General features: G+C 42.1%; 1 protein-coding gene across 11 annotated transcripts in view; it reads left to right on the top strand.

Annotated features, from left to right (window-relative positions):
* The window catches only part of ASTN2 (astrotactin 2), a 900,155-nt gene that overhangs the window by 585,112 nt on the left and 293,073 nt on the right, over positions 1–21,970 (top strand). For all 11 annotated transcript variants that reach the window (XM_036238510.1, XM_036238511.1, XM_036238512.1 and 8 more), the window contains one exon: positions 14,016–14,182. In XM_036238510.1, coding sequence (XP_036094403.1) covers positions 14,016–14,182 — 167 coding nt within the window. The remainder of the gene's footprint in view (positions 1–14,015; positions 14,183–21,970) is intronic.

A 21,970-nucleotide genomic window follows, 5' to 3' on the forward strand; every position in this document is an offset into this window, starting at 1 on the left:
TGAACCAAATGTAGGTGCTGTTAGGTTGGCGGGGGAGGGCCAGCCAGATACCTGCCTGAAGACTTCCCAGCCTGACGTCAGAATCCAGATGCCCAACTGATAAGGGCCCACCCTAAAGCCCTGGCGCCACTACTCCAACCTAGATGCTCAACTGACACTCCCCATTCTATACCCTACCCCCACATAACCCTATAAAAACTATGCCCTCTCATCCCAGGGTGTGACTTCTCTGGCTCCTCTCCTCTCTGGACCAGTGAACCTCACCCGGGAGCCCTCTCCCAATAAAGGCTTGCTTTTAAAACCTCTCTCGGCATGCCACACATTTACCTTACAGGTGTCTCTTTTCCCCATGTGCTCAGGATGAACTTTCTCCATTCCTATTGATTCCCGCTGGTATAAATCCTGGCCTAAGCCACTGCGTTCTGTCCTTTGAATCTTTGGCGCCCGCATGAGCGTATTATTATTTTTTTTTTCCCTTGCAGTCTTTTCCTAAGGCATATTTTAAAATGCTACATCCTGAGTTCATTCTGGGTGAGAGAGAAACCTTTTAGGCAGGGGATGAGGGTAGAGAGAGAAAGAACAAATGTCTCTCGAGCTGCTGTTAAGTGTAACTTTGGATCTGGGAATCTGCACAGCATCCAAACCAAATGGCATCGCCATCCCCATTATGTGAACGTGAAGGGAAGCGATGTGCCCAGTGTCACTCATATAGAGACGGGCAGCATCAGAGCCCAGCCCAGATCTGAGCGACTCTAGTAACCTTGATCTTCGGAATGTTGAGGGTACCGGTCTAGGCGCGGGCTTTCTGGAGCACAGGGCCCTGTTGCAGTAGCGGATAACATTGGACAATAATATGTCAGTGGCTCATGGGCACAACACACTGAGTCCTGGGGTGCCTGGAGAGCTCGTGTTGGGGAGGAGGTGGTGAGCACTTATCTCAGCATCTGGCTGGTGTTTAGTACTCAGTAAATAGCAGCTAGAGGGCGGTGCCAGAAGGCCATTGGAGAGGTCTTGAAAATAAAGGCTTGAAGCACCCTGCCCTGGGGTTAATGCTTCACTGTGGGTGCGGAGAGGTGAGAGCGTCACAGTTGGTGCTTAATTCTCAGTGCTTGCGAGTTTCCTGACACCGCCCACCTCTCTTCTCAAAACAATGGACTTGGGGAACCTCAGGGTCCAACACATGGGGCATCTGTCTCTATTTAGAGGTAGACTTTTTTTTTCTTCTTTTTCCTTCTCTTAAATTGCTCTCTGTGACAAAAATAAATAAATAAAATATGCAAAATGCCTCAAATTACACTTAACATATGATGAATAAATATACACCCATAGAAGCATATGTTCAACGGTTGCTGCTCCATGCTTTTCAAAGCTAGCCAGCTTATAAAATCGTTTCTCAGGCAGAGTCCAGGGGATCAATGAGGAGGTGCGGTGCGAGGAGGTAGCTGCAAGCTGCAAATTGAGTTTTTAGTTACAAAGGATGGGGAAAGGAAACCAGGCTGTGACACCTAGCATGTATCGAAAAGTCCACGTCATGAGTAGAATAGTAGCACCTATGGCATCGGGCTGTATTTAATATCATGAGTTAATATTCATAACACATTTAGAACAGTGCCTGGCACACGCTAAGCGCTGTTAAGTGTTAGCTATTATTGTTATTAATGAGCTATGCAAAGGCGATTTGTTATCGTCACCAGACAGTTATTGAATAGACGTTCTTCAGGCCTCCTGGCAGATTTGCTTGGGGAAGCATTCCTTGGCCTCACTTCTCTCAGCCCTCAGTGCTTGTTTTTCCATACAAGAAACTTTAAGGACTATAAGAACGTGCATACTTATTTTTCTTCCCATGCCCACCCACTTTGAGGGCTGTGGCGAGGGCCGTGGCTAAGTCTTCATAAGCTTGGTGACCTGGAGGGCAGTAGACTTCGGAAAGGCTATTGCTAAACTGATCACCCACTCCATGCAGAGCCCTGGGGAGCTCCAGAGAGTTGTAGAAAGGCTTGATGACTCCCAGCAGGATGACCAGCCATTCGAAGAGGCTCTGGGGTTGAGCTGCAAGCCATGTTCTCAGGTTGCTACCCTGGTCCCCAGCTCACGTGCCACCTACTACTAGAATCTACCACCTGACCTCCCTTGGAATTTCTGTCATCCTCTTGCAGAGAACCATAGGATGCGCAAGCTGTAAGGTCCTAGAGACCAGCTGTCACCTTTCTCATTGAACAGGTGGAAGATGGAGGGCTAGAGAAAGGAAGAGAAGTACCCACAGCTCTGTTGCCATTCAGCACTGTTCTTGAGCATAAGCTATCTCGAACCATGACTAACTGTCCTCTCAGGCTTTTCTCAATTTCTCCAGTTGGTCTTCAATCTCCTATGACTCAGGGACCCCATGCCTCCTACCTCTTTGTGTCTCCATAGTCTCCATAGGAAAGATGCATATTGGTGCGGTGGAGAGGGCATGGGTTTAGAGTCACAAGCCATGTTTGTACCCTGGCTCCGCCACTCGAAAGCAGAACGACATGGCAAAGGAGCTTCTGGCCTCAAAGCCTATTTCCTCTTCTGCAAAATTGGAGTAATAATAGCAAGCTCACAGAATCGTGGGCCTTCAGGAGTAGAATAAGGAAAACATGTAGTTTGACGCCTGGTCCACAGCAGGTGCCCAGAGCATCTGAATTTCCTTCCTCACGTCTTCAGTCTGTGTCTTATGCAGCTCCGCTCAGACGGCTGGCATGGGGGTGGGGCGGGGCAATGGCTTGTTGGTATTTCACTGGAACTCAAGCTGGAACTAAACAATGCAAACAAACGTTTTATTACATTCCAAAAATTTTATTATCAAGTCCATCTTCAAATGGGGAAACCCAAATCAGAAAGGTGTATCGACTTGTCCAAAGTCACACAGCTAGCGGTGTGTGACTTCATTTCTTTCTGTCTCCTCAGCAGCTCTCAGCTTCCGGAGGTCAAGAAAGAACCCATGGAGGGAGGATGCTTGAGCTGTAACTTATAGGATATATATGAATCTTTTTGAAGAGGAGGGTGGGCCTGGCTGAGGGCAGAGCATGGACAGAGGTACTGAAGTTGGGCCCTGCATGGAACAGGTGCTTCTGGGTATTTGGCTGGATGGTTTCCAGACCCATGTGGAGGGATAGGTGAGGCAGGGTGGCTTGGACTGTATGGCAGGGAGCTCCCCTAGGTCTGGGGACAGGCTCTGCCTCCTCGATTTAAAGTTCGAGGCCCCCTGGTGGTCCCTGTAGAGGCAGTCTTACCTTACCTAGGATTGTTGATCCTTGTGATCCTTCTTGCATGCCCACTCCTTCCCTCCACGTCAGCCTCACAGCCAGTGCAAATTGAGCAGCAGCTGAATTGGCATGAGCTGATTAAAACTCCTAGTAATAATGGGCTCTTGACTGGTCTGGTTGTCCAAATAAATGTTGCCAGTGACAGACAGGCTAGGTGGCCTTGTTGACAGATTGAGGCTGAGGAGGGGGAGGGGAGGGGGATTGAGAACTGCCAGGGCCTTTTCTGCTTCCCCCTCCTGGGACAAGGAGAACCAGGCCAACTCAGTCTCTAATGAAAAAGTGAAGAACTCAGCAGCCCGTAGCTTATATGATATATCTTCAGTAACTTTGCCTGCAAAACAGGTGTATCTTAGAGGTGCCTCTGAGCTTTGCTTTGGGGATTTGAAGAGACAGCATCTGGGAAAATATCCAGCACATGGTAGGTGCCCAAGAAATATCCATTTCATTTCTGTTCTTGCTTCCTTCCCTTCCTATTCTTCTCAGGATCCTATGTCTGATCTATACTGATCTATCTGATCTGTACATCCAAGACTATATTGCTAGCAACCTGAGTCCACTCATTACCCATCACAGTGACCTTCCCACAAGGTTTCGGAATTCTTGTGTAACCTTAGCCAGTCTGAACCACTTGCAACATCACAGGCAGGCCACCTCCATGTAGATCAAGGGAAAGAGTACCTCATTTGCAATGAGGCACTTTAATGGTGGACACAGTATACCTCTCCCTTGCCATGCGACCTCGGTCAAGTCACTTGGCCACTCTGGGCTTTAGTTTCTTCATCTGCAAAATGAAAAGGATGGTACTGGTCCTATCTTAGCATTGTTGGAAAGAGCAAAAGCAGCTTATGGCAGTATTCCTCCTACCCTCCGCATGTATGGGGTCCCCTCCCATTGCTCTTGGGTGTATTTCCTCTTTGGGAGAATGTAAGCAGATATCCACAGCAGCAGTTATCATTTTTTGAGCACCTGCCATTGTGGCAGACAGGTAACAGGTTGGGGATCTGGTTTGGTTCTCTCACAAACCCAGGGAGGTCAAAGTTCCTCTCTTCAGTGTAGAGATGTAGAAACTGAGGTTTAGAGGACCAAAGGTACACAGGAGGGAAGTGGGTGGACATCCCTTAATTATGGGATCCTATGCAGCTGACAGTGTGCTGGGCCTTTCATTCACCAGTGATAGCACTATTGTCTCGTTGTCTCATTTCATCTTTACCATGATCTGATGAGACAGTGCTAGGAGTGGTACTGTTCTTGGGAGCTAGTGCTATCATTCCACTTGCACCGGTGATGAGAGAGCAACCAAATGATTGTGGAGCGTGTGGAGGATGACAAGGCTTTACCCATAGTCAGGCAGGACTACAGGTATCCTTGCAATTTGTTAAAGTGTGCTCGCTCATTCAAAGGAAATTCTCCAATTTCTTCTGAAATACTTTAGAGCTACTTCTCCCCTTTTCACAAGTCATAGTTGTTTTGATGAATATCTAGCAGCTCAGGGATAAAAGATCTCCAAATTCTTATTGTCCAATTCCTTCATTTTATAGCAGAAGAAACAGACTCAGAGAGCGGTGTGCTTACCTGAAGCCACCCAGCCAGTTAGAGATGAAGCCAGGCAGAACAAACTCTGCTCTTTGGAGACCATTCAGTCGCATTTACTGAAGGCTTACTAGGATCTGCCTGCTCTTCATCATCCATTTTTCTGCCACACCAACTTTTGGGATGGTTTCGTAATTGTCACTGTCTTCCAGATGGATAAACTGAGGCCCAGAGAAACCTCATAACTAGCTTAATGTGACAACCAGTAAGAGGCTGGGTCAAAGCGTAGAGTTCTTCCCTTTATCCCATCCTGCCTCTCAGGCCAAGGTGCCAGAGAATGGCCTTACTAACTTCTTCCAGAGCCTGAGGGGCGGAGGGCTTTTTCTCCAGCAGGATCAGGAAATGCCTTGGGCTTATTTGCTGTAAGAGTCACTCAAGCCCCAGGAAAAGCTATTCTGTTCTGTAAGTTGGTTGTTTTTCTTTCTTCTCCGAGCAGCTGGCCTACCTTTTAGAACTGAGGGTGGGTTGAACAGCTTATTACAAATTTTGTACTTGGAGCAATTTGCATTTCAAAATTAATGAACATTAGAATGTATAATTACAAACAGAAACAAATGGCTTGGTACTGATGAAAAGTCGGGCTGGAAGGGAGGGAGAACAGGCACGGGAGATGGAGAAAAGAGTTGGGGGGAGCAGGGCAGGGCTAGCCAGTGATGGGAGCATCTGGGAATCCTCCAGATGTCCCCTCCCCAGTTAGATCTTCAAGGCCTTAAGGCTCCAGGACCCAGGCCCAGGGTCTCCCTGTGGGCCCTCCTGAATGGACCAGAATGAAGACTGTGAAGCCCTGGAGCCCAGCTGATTTGGATTAGACCCCCGACCTTCAACTCTCTCACCTACTTACTATATAACCTGGGGCAAAGGAGCAGCCCTCCAGGGAATAGGGTATTATGGGATAAACCTGCCCCTTTCTTCTGCCCACTTCTAGTCCCACAGAGCCTGCCTCCCAAGGCTCCTTTGATGAACTTTAAGAAAGTGCTTACAGATAATCGAATTCGCTAACTTCAGTAATCTCTTTAAAGTACCAAATCAAATCACTTCACTCTCCTGCCAACAACCCTCCAATGCCTTCTAGTCATTGTACTTAGAATAAACTCAAGATGCCTTCCATGGCTGAAGTTGGAGGATCAGCAACTTTTTTTTGTATAAGGACCATGTAGCAAATAGTCACCAGTGGTGTTTTTATTGTTTGTCTGTCTTATATTCTCTCTGGAAAAAAAAAAAAAAACTTTAAAAATGTAAGAAAACATTCTTACTCTAGGGCTTTGCAAAAACAGGCTGTAGGGGAGTAGATGTCTTTTCTCTATTCCTTCCACTGCATACAACTAAAAACTCTGCAGGGTATATATAAAACAAACATAGGACTGTGAAAAGTGGAGAAAAGTAGGCTAATCAGCTAGGGGACTCAAAGACAGATATGGTCACGGCCTTGGGGTTTTTCCCCCCCACATATTTTCCAACAAAAAACAAACACACACAATTGCAAAAGCCTGCTCTCTTTAGCCAGAGTACCAGAAAAAGGGCAGCCTCACAAGACAAAATTTTAAACAATAACTATTCTACTCCAGCCAAACATCACAGAAAACCTTGCCCCTTCTCCACCCATGCTAACAAAGGCCAAGTAGGAGCTAGACTTCCATCCTTTCCAGGCTGTAATGAGACGATCAAATGTTGTGGTGCGATCAAATCCAAGACCCGTGGAGCCAATTGAGATGAATTGTGAGCCTTTATTAGCCGGCCGACGACTGACTCTCTACGAGGCAGGGTTAGAACAGATCAGCTCCGAGCTCCCAGAAGAGGCGGTTTATATAGCCACCAGCACATCCCTGAGCAGATCACCACACCCTGGTTAACAGTTTACATTAGCATATCCTTGATCAGATTACCACACCCTGGTTAACAGAATCAGAAGTAAATATTTAATACTGGCTTACTGGAAAATTGTCCACTCATAACACAATAATACAGTCCTTCCCTCTCCCTGCTGGGGAGGTGTTAGAGAAGGCCAAGAGACAAGACTTTAATCCCCACTGAGAGATGATGATCCATCCCCCACTCCCATCCCAGGCCCATCCAGTGTTAGTGGAGATTACATGAAGAACCTAAACTGTCCACCCAACCTGAAGTAATGAGGCACCCTTCCCCTCCCTTTTGGGGGTACTGCCAGAGAAGACTTAGTAAAAAGTCAGGACAATTGACCATTAATAAGTAGTAATGAAGCCTTTTCCCCTCCCATTATACCCCCTGCATGGTATCACGGGAGTCCCAGTGGGGAACAGTAACTAGGCACACCTGCCACTTCCACCCGGGGACATATTAGTGAGATACTAGTAGGGAGTCAGATTCCCACCACTTCTCAGCATTATTGAGGAGCCTTCTCTTGATTATTTGTGGAGACCAACTGGGGAAACTGGGGTTCTACCTCCCGCTGACAATAATGAGGTACACTTCCCCTTTTTCCTGTGTAGCAGTGTCAGAGAAAGCCAGATAAAGTAAAAGTTTTAAAGAAGGTCCACCATTAAAACATAATACCCTAAATGTCCAGGCTTCCATCAAGAATTACTTGTCATATCAAGAACCAGGGAGATCTCAAACAGAATTCTAAAACAGGAAGAAGAAAACCAATAATAACAGAAGTATTAGAATTAACTGACAAATATGTTAAAATAGCCATTGTAAAAATGCTTAAATGAGCACAAAATTTAAAATAAAAGGAAGTTCTAACAAAGTAGAAGAAATAAAAGAAAGACAAATGGAAATTATAGAACTGAAAAATACAATAACTGAAATCTTTAAAGACATACAATGTATTGAATCAAAAGCAAATGGGAAGTACAGAGGAAGTAATTAGTGAACTTAAAGATAGAAAGATGGCAATTATTCACTGTAAACATCAGTAGGCAATAGAATGAAAAAGAAAATAAACACAGTTTCAATATCTTGTGCAACTGTAAACAAAAATCTAACATTTGTGTCATTAGGGTCCCAAAAGGAGAGAAAAAAGAGAGCAGGACTCAAAAAGTACTCAAATAAATAATGACTAAAATCTTCTCAAATTTGACAAGACATATAATACAGATTCAAAAAGCTGAATATATTTTTGATCAGGATAAACACAAAAAAATTCACACCAACACATCAGATTTCTGAAACTACTCTAGTTTTTCAAGAAAAAAAATAAAGCCTTGACAGCAGAGAGGAATGGCATCTTATGTAAAGGAGAAACACAGTTTGAATGACTATAGAATTATCATGAGAAGCCGTGGAAGTCAGAAGGAAACAACACCCCGTTTTTCAAGTGTGGAATAAAAAAGAACTGCCAACACAGAATCCTATGTCTAATGAAATCTTTTAGGAATGAAAAAAAAAATCAAGACATTCTCATATGAAAGAAAACTCAAAGAATTTGTTGACAGCAAACCTACTCAAAAAAAAAAAAAAGGACTAACAAAAGTTTCCCAAACAGAAAAGAAATGATAAAAGAAGGAATCTTAGAGCCTTGGGAAGGAAGAAAGAACACAATTAGCAAAAATGTGTAAATGTAATAGACCTTTTTCTCTTCTTCAGTTTTCTATATTATGTTTAATGTTTAAAGCAAAAACGTTTGCAATGGCTAATGTGGTTGTAAATGTATTTAAAGGAATATTTAAGAAAATTATGTTATACATGAGAGAGAATAAGGGACATTAGGGAGGTAAGATTTCTGTATATCACTTCAACTGATAAAATGATACCAGGAGGCTGTGATAAGCTATGCATGCTTAGGACAACCACTGGAAACTATATAAAGACATATACTCAAAAACACTATAAGAAATTAAAATGGAATCCTAAAACTGTTTAAGTCACCCACAGGAAGGCAAGAAAAATAAATCAGAGGAATGAAAACCAGAGATCAGAAGACAGAAAATAAAACAGCAGACTTAAGCCCCTAAATATCAATAATCACATTAAATGCAAATGAACTAAGTACACAATTTAAAAAACAGAAATTGAGCAATTAGACAGGAAATTAGCAATGTTATAGAATAACAATAACATTATCAACCAACCTTTTGGTTAACATTTATAGAACACGCTGCCCAGCAACAACAAAATACAGTCTTTTTAAGTGCGTAAGGGTTATGTGCCAAGATAGACCATATCCTAGACCATGAAAAATTTCTCAACAAATTTAAAAATTCAAATCATACAGAGTGTGTTCTTTAGCCATAATAGAATCAAACTAGAAAGCAATAACATATAACAGAAAAATCTGTAAGTACTTGGAAACTACACAACACACTATTAAATAATCAATGGGTCGAAGAGGAAGTCTCGAGGGAAATTTTAAAAAAAGACACTGAGCTGAATGAAATGAAAAATATCAAAATTCATGGGACACAGCTAGCATAGTGATATATCCTTTTATTGTAACTTATAAAGCAAGAAAAGGAAATAGAAGGCATATAGATCAGAAAGGAAGAAATAGGGGTATTGGCAGATCACATGATTATCTAAATAGAAAATGCCGAGTAATTTACATATAAACTCCTAGAAGTAATGAATGAGTTAAGCAAGGGCTCAGAACACAAGGAAAATATGCAACATCAATTATGTTTTTATATACCAGCAATGAATATGTGGACACCGAAATAAAAACTTAAGTACCATTTGCAATCCCTGCAAAATAATGAAATACTTAGATGTAAATCTAACAAAACATATTGTTGTGGTGCAATCAAATCTAAGACCCACGGAGCCAATTGAGATGAATTGTGAGCCTTTATTAGCCCGCTGGTGACTGACTCTCTACCACGCAGGGTTAGAAGAGATCAGTCCTGAGCCTCCAGAAGGGATAGCTTAAAAAGCCCCAAAATCCCCTCCAGCGAGCAAGCAGGTTTACAGAAGCAGAGGCTGGCCATTAACACATCTTTACACAGGATAACTACACCCTTAACATTACCATATCTTTGCACAGAAGATCTCCTAGAACTACACCTTGTTTAACATTAAACAATGGAAACAGAAGTTGGCCATTTGAAAATTTTCCACCTGTAACAATGTATGCTAAAAACTACATAATACTGATGAAATAAATCAGCAGAGATCCAAATAAATGGAGACACATATTGTATAAATGGATTGAAAGAGTCAGTATAGTATCTTCATTCTCCTCAAATGTATGTAAAGGTTTAATATAATATCAAAACCTCAATGTGATTTTTTATAAATATAGACCAGATTTTTTTTTAATTATATGGAAAGGCAAAGGAACTAGGGTAAGCAAAACTTATTTTGAAAAAGAAAAAAGCAGAAGTCAGTTGATCCTATTTCTAGACTTACATAACCACAGTACTCAAGAGCATGTGGTATTAGTGGAAAGACAGACAAATAGTTCAATGAAGCAGTGTAGAAAACCCAGGAATGACCAACACAAATAAGCTCAACTTGTTTTTTCACAAAGATGCAAAAAGAAATTTAATGGAAGAAAGGGAGCCTTTTCAAAAAGGCTCATTCATAGGAAAAAAAAAAATCAAACCTCAATGTAAGTCTCACGCCTCATACAAAAATGAACCGGAAATGTATCACAGAATTAACTGTAAAACATAACACTATAATACTTCAAGAACGAACAACACACACACACACACACACACACACACACACACACACACGTGTGTGCGCGCACGCGCGAGAAAAATCAATGGGACTTGGGCTTGGCAAAAAGTCCTTAGATTCCCAAGTCTGATCCATAAAGAGAGAAAATGGTAACTTCTATTTTATCAGAATTCAAAAAAAAAAAAACAAAAAACATTTGCTCTGTGAAAGTCCATTTGAAGATAAGAAGACAAGTTACAGAGAGAGAAAATATTTGCAAACCACATGTCTAACAAAAGTCTCGTGTCTAGAATATCTAAAGAACTTGGAAAATTTAACAGTGAAAATAACAAACACGAACAATCCAATTAGAAAATGAGGAAAAGACATCAAGAGACATTTCACTGCAAAGAATATTCCGATGGAAAATAAACACAAAAGATGTTCAGCATCATTAACTAGTAGATAAATGTAAATTAAAACCACAATGAAATATAACTAATGCCTATCAGGATAGCTAAGATAAAAAATATTGGCAGTGTCAAATACTGATGAGGATGTGGAGAAACTGGATTGCTTATGCATCACTGGTGGGCATTTAAAATAGTACAATCATCTTGGAAATGTTTAGCAACTTCCTGAAAAAAATTAAACATGCAACTACCATATTTAGTTGGTTCTGAGCCAGGCACTATAGGTTGTTTTCTCATAGGCTTTCCAGAAATGCCTCCAAATGAGAAGTTACTATCCCAGTAATGAGGATTCTGAGACTCTCTAAGGTGAAGCACTTGCTAGATGCTCAGAGTCACAAAGCATGTATGGACTTTAGGCCTGCTTTTAGTTATATTCTCGTCTCCAAGCTTCTTCCCACATGTAAAGAGAGGACACTGTGACTCCAAGATTGCAAGATGGGTGAGTGGTGGTGTCTGGGCAAAGGTTCCCATCTTTCTGGCATACTAGGATGTCTCCCTCCTGCTCTAGTGACACGTCCTCTTGCTAAGAAGACTCCCCTGGCCAAGCCCCCCCTACCCCAGTATTTCCCAGTCACTCATGTTAGCAGAGTTTTCATTTTTCCTTTCAAATTATACTTTACTCCCTCCAGTTCTATAACTAGTTCTCTGTCTGACAGATGTATGCAGATTTTTTACCTCTCGAACTAGATTCTCAGTTTCATTAAAATACCCATAACAGCGACGACCATTTACTGAGAACTTTGTGAAGCACTTGATACGTTTCTCTCACTGTCTTAGCTATCTGTTGCTGCGTAACAGACGGCCCCCCAAATCAATCGGGAGCATCATTAGCCCACTGCACTACCTCATGTGTTTGCTGTAAGGATTAACTAAATAAAAACAGGTGAAATGTTTAGAATATGCCTCAGTTATAGGCCATACTTTTTTTTTGAAACAAAATATTTACTATTTTCATTAAATCGTGTCAATACAATTTCAACGAAATGCCAGCTGGAAGACCAGGCGCAGGAATTCATAGAGGAAGCAGTCTTAAAACCAATACTTTTTTTTACAGAACGACAGTGCTAGGGAATCAGTGGGCGATGGGAAGAACTGTGAGCAATGATTTCCTGTTTCGCGGTGAGAAGGTCATCTGTTCCTCTGCGCACGCATCCCCGAATCTCCGCACACAGACGGTCCCAGCTCCAGTGCCGGCAAATGGCACCAAATGACCCCATGACCAGCTGCTCTCCTGTCTGGCAGTGAATGTTCCCAGACAAGCAGAGGCTTTCTCTGAGCTTGTATTAATATGTACAACATTTTGCTCGCATGGAAAATTGATTTTTCTCTTTAAGCACAAAATGTAGCCAGTTTTATAACCTTTTTGCAGTTTGACAAAGGCCGTTTGTAACCTCCCCTCTCCGTCACCCTTGCTGGCGCCACTCTTAAATGTCTCGAAGAACTCTGTTGTGCCTTTGTAATTATGAATTCTTCTGACGCAAAATCTAATTTCCAAGAGGGCCGACCTTTTGTTTGTTACTGTGTTTTTTGTAAATTAATTTTTGTGTGTGCGTGTTTTGTTACTTGGTGGTATTGAGAGGAAAGGGACCAGGGAGCTGGTTGGGAGGGGGAGCATGTTTTAATCAGCAATATCCAGTGATGGATGAGGAGGGCCGGGCTCTGAGTAATAATCTTTGTGGGCAGGAAATGCCAGAAGGGTGACTGAAATTAAAACCTAGTACCTCATTTTCTCTATGCAAACGCTGGAGATTTGGAACTGTTTTTCCATCTGCTGGATTGGAGATGAGCTCGGCCTCATCAAGTGATGGAAAACTAAATTAAATCAATAACCAGTTGTTCCTACAGTATAAAATCTTCCTCTCACAGAGCACTTAGCAGGTGCCAGGCACATGGAGAAGAACAGTCGGCCAAGGTCACTCAAGGTGGAATTAATTGGGGTTTCTTAGGGGCCAGAGGGCAGCCGTTTGGTTTCGTGCACATGGCTGCGCAGAGGATTTGAAATGATCTGCAGAGGACCTTGGCTGTCTTCTAAGGAAGATTCAAGTCACTGTTGTTCTTGCTTAAAATTAATTTACTTATTTAAGCTGGAAAGTGATGCTACTTAGAAATGTCACTCCAACGGCAATTAGGAGGATGTTGTAGAGCAGGGGTCCTCAACTTCCTGGTCTCTGACAGGTACTGGGCCATGCCTGTTAGTAACGGGGCCACACAGCAGGAAGTAAGTCACTGGCCAGTAAGAGAAGCTTCATCTGCATTTGCAGCCGCTCCCCAGCACTAGCATCATTGCCTCAGCTCCATCTCAGATTATCAGGTGTTAAATTATCATAGGAGCACCAGTCCCTGGTGCCAAAAAGGTTGGGGACGCTGGTGTAGAGGAAGCCAGCAAACTGGTTAGGAGGCTTTTGTAGGCTGTGAGAATATGCAGGTATCTCATTTAGGGCTCCAGGTACAAGGATAGAGAAGTGATGACAAATTGAAGACAGGAAGGAGAACTCACATTTGACAAGTCCAAAACTGATGCCATATTTTTTCAGTAAGGTGCGCACTTCCATGGTCCAACTTAAGCTTCATAGCAAATTAATTTGTGCCCATTTAACAGATAAGGAATTGGAGGCTCAGAGAGAGCATCTTGCCCTGGATCTCACAAGAAAAAGCGGAAGAATTTGAATTTAACCTCATATTGGGATAGGAGCTCTTTAATATACACCTGGCTGCCTCTCTAAGTGACCTTTATAGCAACAGAACTTATTCGACAATTATAATAAACACAACTATGATGACAGTCCCAGCAACATTAGTAGCAACTAATATTTGCTATGTGGTTGTCTCATGAGCCACAGCATTTGAAGCATTGTGCAGATGTCATCTCACAACTCCATGAGGCACAACTCTAAAAGTCCCATTTTCCAGGTAGGCATACGGAGGTTCAGGGCAGGTAAAGGGATGTATCCAAGGCCACACTGCTATTAGTCAGGTACTCGTCGATCCCCAGCTCGTGCACCATTTCAGAAGGTGGGAGGAGAGGGTGTGATGGGAACTGCCACCTCCTGGGCCATAACCTTCCTGTTACTTTCTCTCTGAGCAGTGCCCTGAGGAGCTGAAGCCCATGAAGGACGGCTCCGGCTGCTACGACCACTCCAAGGGCATCGACTGCTCTGATGGCTTCAACGGCGGTTGCGAGCAGCTGTGCCTTCAGCAGACGCTGCCTTTGCCCTATGATGCCACCTCCAGCACCATCTTCATGTTCTGTGGGTGAGTGTCCCTGAAGTCCAGCCACTCCCTTCACAGTGGCGAGGGGCTGCAGAACAAAGTTCGGTCACTACAGCTCAGCCGGGTTGGATCTGACCTTCAATCCAATTGTCTTTCTGCCTCTGCTTTTTCAGCCCAAGAGGCAAAAGGCAAGAATATAGCCTTCTGTTGGGTATTGGGAAGAATGGAAGAAGAATTATAATAAATATAATCCATGCTCAGGCTGCATCTGGGGTTCAGGATAAGTTTCTGCTGGAGCCTCCTGCCCCTTCTGCATCTCCTTGCAAACCTGGTCAGCTAGTTAGGAGACAAATGCAGGCACCATGTAGAAACCAGCAGGTATATGCTAAGAACACAGGCTTGGCCCAGATTTTCAACTCTGTTTCTGCAGGAATTTAGCAGTGTCAAGTTCAGGGTGTAGCCTTTCTGCACCTTAATGCCCTACATGCAAGGATAGTTAACTGGAGGACCGGAGGTAGAAAGGAAAGAATGCAGACAAGTGCTAAGGCTCAGTGGTGTGTTAAAATTAGCCTTCGAGGGAAAGGGGCAGAGTCTAGTACCAGCTTGCCGAGTGGCCTGGGACAAGTCCCTTTACCTCCCTGGGGCACAGTTTGATCTTTGGACAAGGATGTCTACCCTTTCTTCCAATTTATCTTGTTTCCCATACAGAGGACTCAGTGGTATTTACCCCTTTCGTACATAACATCTAGCATAGCGTTTGGTCCTTGGTAATCACTCTAAGAAAATGGCAGCATTTTTTCTCCTCCTCTGTATTTTCTTTCTGACGATGTGTTTGTATTAGAAAATTTGCTCATCTTTCGACATTCTGTGACTCAGAAAAATAATCCTGTGCTCTCATGAAAGTTAATCATCGAAATATATTCCTCAGTTCTTTAATAAGATAGAAAAGCAGTATAAGTCATTTAACAACCTTTCAGTTTTGCATATTATGAAAAAAAAAGGGGGTGGGGAAGTACGTATGGGTTTAATCTCAATGTAACAAAAAATTAATTTGACCTGCATGGTTCTAATCTGCGGGGTCCAGTTTTCGTTGTGTGTGTGGGGGGGTCTGTATCAGGGTCTTCCTCCCCACTCAATTACACCTGGGGCTTCAAGTGCTTTTGAGCAGGTGTCGGAGCAGCTCTAGATATGTATCAATAAAATAAATAAGAAATAAATTAGTGTATGCAGACTGGAATTTATAGCAGTCTCTCCTCAGCTTAAGTGACTGCAGGGCAATGTTGAGTAAATTATGTGTAGGTTTAGATCTGCGGCTTGAATACAGAATCAGTTGTATTCTTATCATTGTTATTTTTCTCCCTGCATATTTTGGGGGAGGTATCCCTCTGTTGTAAATAACAGTAACAACGCAGTGACAGCAGTAATGGATTTTGATTCAGAAATGATCACTAACTTCCATGCATAGCACATGACCGCAGTCAAGGGGAATCGACAGACTTGGGTTCTAATTCTAGCTCTCTACCCCCAGCTCTCTCTCAGACGCTGGACCCTTGAACTTCAGTTTTCTCATCTCTGAAACTTTAATAATATATACCTCAATAAAAAGATGGTTGCAAAGAGTGCAGAGGACCTGTGTTTAATAAAACTCCATTAAGGTGAAGTAAGTTGCCCAAGTTCACATGGGTAGTGGTGTAGTATACCTCCCCCTCACCGTGTGACCTTGAGCAAGTTGTTAAATGTCTCTGCATCTCAGTTTCCTCATCTGTAAAGTAGGGGACATAATAGTATCTCTCTATAGAGTTGTTATGGGGCCTAAATGGACTGCATTAATTATATCACAATTTCCGTTAATATTTGTAAAGTCATCTGGACTGGTGCCCTGCCCAGAGTTAGCACTATATGTGTTTGTTACATGAAATAAAGTGAATGATAGTAATGACAGTAGCCCCCCTATTTGCTCAGTGACCCTAGGTGCTCAACCTTTTTGCTTCCGGGTCTGTGAGATGGGAGAACTAGCCTTCCTTACTGGGAGAGGTCTCTGAGACTCTTAAATTAGACTGAATGAGTGGGAATGTGCTGTGAGCTGTTGAAGCCCTTTCAAATGCTGATAAACAGGACAAAAAAGAAATAAAACCCAGGTCTCCTAAAACCAACTGCACTGTCAACACGTTTTGAAAATTGTCTACTAAAGATGCAAATGAGAATTACCCACACTTGTTAGAAGCACTATAAACAAAACAATGAAAGCTATTAGCAAGTGCTTGAGCAAAAGTTGATCTAAAAAAGTGGCACACTGTTAAATTAAGCAAGAAAAACAAATTCTCACTCAAAAGGACCTCAACTTGCTCAAAGCTCTGTGGCTCTGTGGCCTGAGAATTTCCTGGGTCAGCACAGGTTTAATGAATTCCTTTGCAGCCAGGTCAATAATAGCAGCTAATGTTTCTGAAATGCTTCCCGCCGCCATGTCTGCGTTAAGTGTGTTGTGCACAGTAGCCCATTTAATTGTCATAACAACTCTGCAAGGGAGGCGTTATTATGATCTCTCTTCATGTCTAGAAAACCAGGCACAGAGTAGCTCAGTGACTTGCCCAAGGTCACACAGCTGGTAAGTGGCAACAGCAGATTCAAACCCACGCCTTGCGATTCCAGTCTCAGTCAGGACGGATCTGATGTCACTGTTGGCCACTGGCCACTTCGAGCCCTGTGGTTCTGAGCAATCACATTCTGAGCCTCTTCTTTCAAATAAAATCTGATGTGACCGGCACCACTGTGAGGAAAAAATGAAATCATGCATGCACGAGGGCTGGCACACTTAAAGCTCTCAATAAACGGTAGTTATAATTAGTCTAATGGGTCTAAAGCCACCTCACTTAATCGTTCAATGACTGAGTTAGACGTCTTGTTTACCTCTCTGTCTCCACCACCTGGGACAGACAGTGCCTGACACCTAATAGGTGCTCAATTCAAAATCGTTAAATGAAGTCCCTCGGTTAACATGGCTAGGGAAGCTGTCCCCAGCCCGGCCTTTCCAGCTGTGTTTCTAGCCACATTCCTCTTTAGCCCTCTTGGCCTCAGCTTCTGGAGTTTTGACATCGTTCCCTCTGCTTCTCGCCTCCCTTCCCTTGCACCCTCACCATTTGTCGGTGGCTCTTTAGCTTGGACAGCTCTGTTTCACCTTCAAGTCCCACTGCGGGCATTACCTTTTCCAGCAAGGCTTCTCTGAGCCCTACAAAGGTGCAGGAGTGAGATGTGCAGCCGCCCTGGAGATGGTAGTATGATCCTTCATCCTTGCAAGTAGATACCATTTAAATATTAAGTATTAATATTTAATACTTAATAATAATTATTAAATATTAATAATTGGCTCAATAATTATTAAGTGGGGTTAGGCCATGCCAAGAAAGGACTTTTTATTGTCTTGTCTTCTTTTGGTTTGTATTTTTTCGTTTCTACGCATAAAACCCTCTTACAAGGGAAAGGGCCATTTACACTTAGCCTTAAATTCTAATTTATCCCTGTGAAATCTTGACTTGTCTCGTAGACTGGATCTCAGGCTCGCTGCCCAGGTTATCAGTCCCTAGTCAGGACACGTTCCCCAAAAGTGAGTAAAGAATCCTTTCTCTGGGGTCATTTACACCTGCACCCCCACCTCATACTTCTCCCTGTGAGAGCCCCACTGCTCAGATGACGTACCTGCTTTACTGTCTGGTCCCCGTCACCCTGTGAACTCCTCGTGAGCAGAGACTGGTTCTTAGTCACCTATGTGTCCCCCTTGTCATTCGCCGTCGCTTGGCCCAAAGGCTTCTTCAAAACAGTAATTATTGAATTAAGGAATTCATCTGCCCTAGGATGTGTTGTGCCTACTCTGTGCTCAGCCTTTCGCGGGATGCTGAGAATGCAAAGAAGTGTGAGTCCTTGCCCACCAGGGGAAAAGGGGCCACTGAGGACAGGTGGCTGAGCCTCACTTGGTCCTGATTAATGTCAAGAGCATAGGTACCAGCATGGTAGAGAGAAGCAGGTGAATTTGAGATAGACTGAGAAGACTATGAATACTAAGCTGAAGCATTTAGAATGAAATCTTATAGGTGAGGGACTATTACCTTCCCCTAAGACCTTGGCAAGTTACCTAGCAACCATGTTTGTTTCATTTGTGTGTGTGCGTGTGTGTGTGTGAGTGTGTGTGGGTATGTTTACAATATATACTGTGCATTCTTTCAAGAGAACTTAATATTATCCACATAAATGTAGCCTGTTAAAAAACGGATATTATGAAGATAGGACTGATCAGAGCCATTTGTAAGGAGAGAAAGGGTAAGGGAGAAAATGGTTTCAGGATCCTGAAGTGGATGAGTGTCTCAACTTTGAGATAAATTTAGCTCTGTGCTTCTTGGCAACCAAAGTAAATAGAAAAAAAAAAAGTTGGTTATGTAGTTGTCCTTGCTTGAGGAAAAAAAGATTGCGGTTTTTGTTTTTCTTTTTTTTTTTCTTTTTTTCCCAGAGTATACACTGTTCTCTGACATAATTCACTAAGAAAGATGTTTCTTATATATTCCTATGTCAGAAATGGTGAGCAATGTCATCCACATTTTTGAAGTTTCATTATTTCTCAGATCAGTTAGAGGAGAAAACTGGGGCCAGAGGGCCTCACAGCCAGTTATGAGGTGAAATTGTGAGAGGAGATATTCCAAGCTTCTCTCTTCTAATTTGAATGTGTTTAACATATTTAAACGTAATATAATTAAAAACATAACAAAACCATATTTTAAAATATAGGCTCAAAGAGCACTTCCAGCTTCAAATAGTCCTTATTAGCCTATCTGCTTAATGTCTTTTTAAAGTGATTCTAGGAGGGAGAGGAGATAAATATATGTGTTTAATATCCGTGGTTAATCGGAAGTGGTTTATTTTCATCGTCAAAGCCGAAGTCTGCTCTAATACACTGACCCAAAGAATAGATACAGCTACTGTCAAGTCAGTAGCTATTTGCAGAGAGGTATGTCAGGGGTCAGGGAGAGTGGGGAGCGTTCATTCAGGCACTTGTTTTTTTGTGTGGTTTCTAATTTTTAGGTTAGAACTGAGTCTCACCCTCTGACTTCCATCTGAAGGACATGGAATTTACCTCTCATAGTAAACATAGGACATCCGCATGCCAAGGTCTTGCCAAACTTTACAACCTTGTGCTCTCTGCCATTTAAAATAATTGTAAAAGCTCGAGTGTAAGACGTATTCACAGATAATTGATAAAAGCACACAAAGTCTATATATTTTTTCAGATAGGTGTTTTTCAGTGTGAATTTTGTGGAATATTAGGTCCATGAGCTGCTTAAAAAATTGGAAGTTCAGTGGTCAAGCCCATGTGGGGAAGTCTGCACTCTGTAACTGCCTCCTGAAGATTCATAGTGCACCTGGGGATGGTAAAGGCTCTTACAAGTCCTGCAGTGGTGAAGTATGTATTTCATTGCTTCTAAAGTGCCCATATGTTCCACATTTTAAGATCTCTGAAAATGGGTTATATATTCCTATCAATAGTTTGGCAAAATTTAATCAGTGATTTTTTTTTTCCTTTTAGTGCTAGCTGAAATAGTAGTGTCTTATAAGTGTTGGGGTTTTAGAGTAGATATGATATATATATATATATATATATATATATATATATATATATATATATATAACATATCTACGAAATTATGAGTTCCCTATGAAATTATGTTTCTTACCTTTCTCTTCTCTTCCTTTCCCTTCCTTTCCCTTCATTCTTCTTTTCTAAAACAAAACACCCTCGAGTATATTAACTTCAAAATAGCTTTTCTAGAAACTTTTTTCCCAATAAGTGAAGCCTTCAGATGGAGCCCTCTCTGAGAACAGTTTCACTGAACTTCATTTTGGATATTGTTGGGACAATTGAGGACCTTCATGAGAAAGACTCCTATGACACGGGTTAGTGGGGGACTTAGCTGCGAGGTCACAGAGGACCCCAGAGTGGGATTTCTCATAGGTGGCAGAGTCAGTAAACCTCAAAAGCAGATGTTTCTCACTTGCTTTGATACAGGGTAGTTAGATTCATCCTCCTGTTGGTCCATGTCTAGATGATGTGCTGTCCCTTGACGTCTCCAGGCCTTCAATTTCTCTATTCTTAATTTTTTATAGGACTTAGTTCCCTTTTCTATTAAAAAGACAGTTCGTAGTTTAGGCATTTCAACAAATAATTTTATCGATTCCATACGCCACTGAGGAATAAATGAATGAGTGAGAGAGTAATTACACGAATAAATAAATACTCTGCTTAGAGAAAGCGTATAAACACTATTTTGAAAAACAAGCATATTGAAAAAAGTCACATCTGCCGAAGTGGCACGGGCACTAGTTTTAGAGTAAAAAGATCCAGCTTTTTCTAAAGTGTCCGTGGGATCGTGGTCCAGGAATTTACAATGCCAAGCCTCGGGGAACTCGGTGGCAAGGTTGAAATGAAAGTATCCATCTCATAACGTTGCTAAAAGTATTAAATAAATCATGCTCTTGACTTAACATATAAAAGGCTTTATGGAGCAATCTCAAAAGTCCCATCTAGTTCTAGCATTCTCTATAATGTGATGGGTATGTTAAGGGTAACACATTTGTTAACTTCAGCTAAAATGCCCAGTTTGTATCTTTGTACTTATTTTATGTTTTTCATTTTGGCATATGTATAAATATAGTTTCATGCAGATCTTGGCAGGTTTCCTGTGAGCCAACACTCTGTAGAATTTCTGTAAGAAAATCTCCCAGACAACAGAGTGTTCTAAAGGAGCTCTATAATTATGTCGTTTGGTACAAAAATAATTTTTTTAAAAAAAAAAATTAAAAAAAGGAAACCTACAACTAAACAGACCTTTGCATAAATCATCCTGTGCCCTGAGGTGGCTTGAGGGAGAGAGTTGCTCACCTTTCAAAACTGAGAGGAACATTGGCCTTTATGAGTCCCTGTTTTCTGTTTTCCCTGCATTTCTCAGGGTTTTACTGAACTACTCAAGGCCCCTTATCTCCCTTCCTTCCTCTTCCCCTGAGCCATAATCCTTTCCTACCCCCAGGCAAAAGAAAATCATCCTGCCAGGAACCTGTGGTTGTAATAAATATGGCTATAAGCACGTGCTAACACACACACACACACACACACACACACACACACACACACACACTCACACACACTCATATACACATGCCTTGAAATATGAACTCCTAGGTTAACTTCCTACTATCACTATTGACATGGTAATCTCCATGGCAAATCATTTAAATTCTCTAAACCTCAGTTTTCTTATCTGAAAATGGGAGCAATTTCTCCCTGAGAGGGTTAGCATTAGTTTCTACAATGAAATTACCAAATTGAGTGCCTTAAAACAACACAGATTTATTATTTTACAGTGCGACAGCCAGAATTCCTAAAACCTAGGTATGGACAAGACTTTAAGGCCAGAGACACAGCCTAGCCCCAACCCCTGCCTTTTCTGCTTCAAAGGTGTATCTTCTCTGACTCTGACACTCTTGTCTACCTCGTGTGCTCTTACATGGTTCCTTATGATTACATTGAGCCTACCAAGATAATCCAGGATAATTGTCCCATCTCAAAATTCTTACTTCTGTCTGCAGAGTTCATTTTGCCATGCAGGGTAGCACATTCACTGGTGCTGGGGATTAGGACATTGACAATTTTAGGGGACCATTATTCTATCTACTACAGGTTGTAATAAGGAACTAATCAGGTCATATGTAGAAAAAAATTATATTAGACTGGAATCTTGAATGTGGGGCTGAGCTTTGCATATATATCTATGCATGTACACATACGTACAC

The sequence above is a fragment of the Rousettus aegyptiacus genome, unplaced genomic scaffold (assembly GCF_014176215.1).
Source record: "Rousettus aegyptiacus isolate mRouAeg1 unplaced genomic scaffold, mRouAeg1.p scaffold_m13_p_3, whole genome shotgun sequence".
Taxonomy (NCBI): domain Eukaryota; kingdom Metazoa; phylum Chordata; class Mammalia; order Chiroptera; family Pteropodidae; genus Rousettus; species Rousettus aegyptiacus.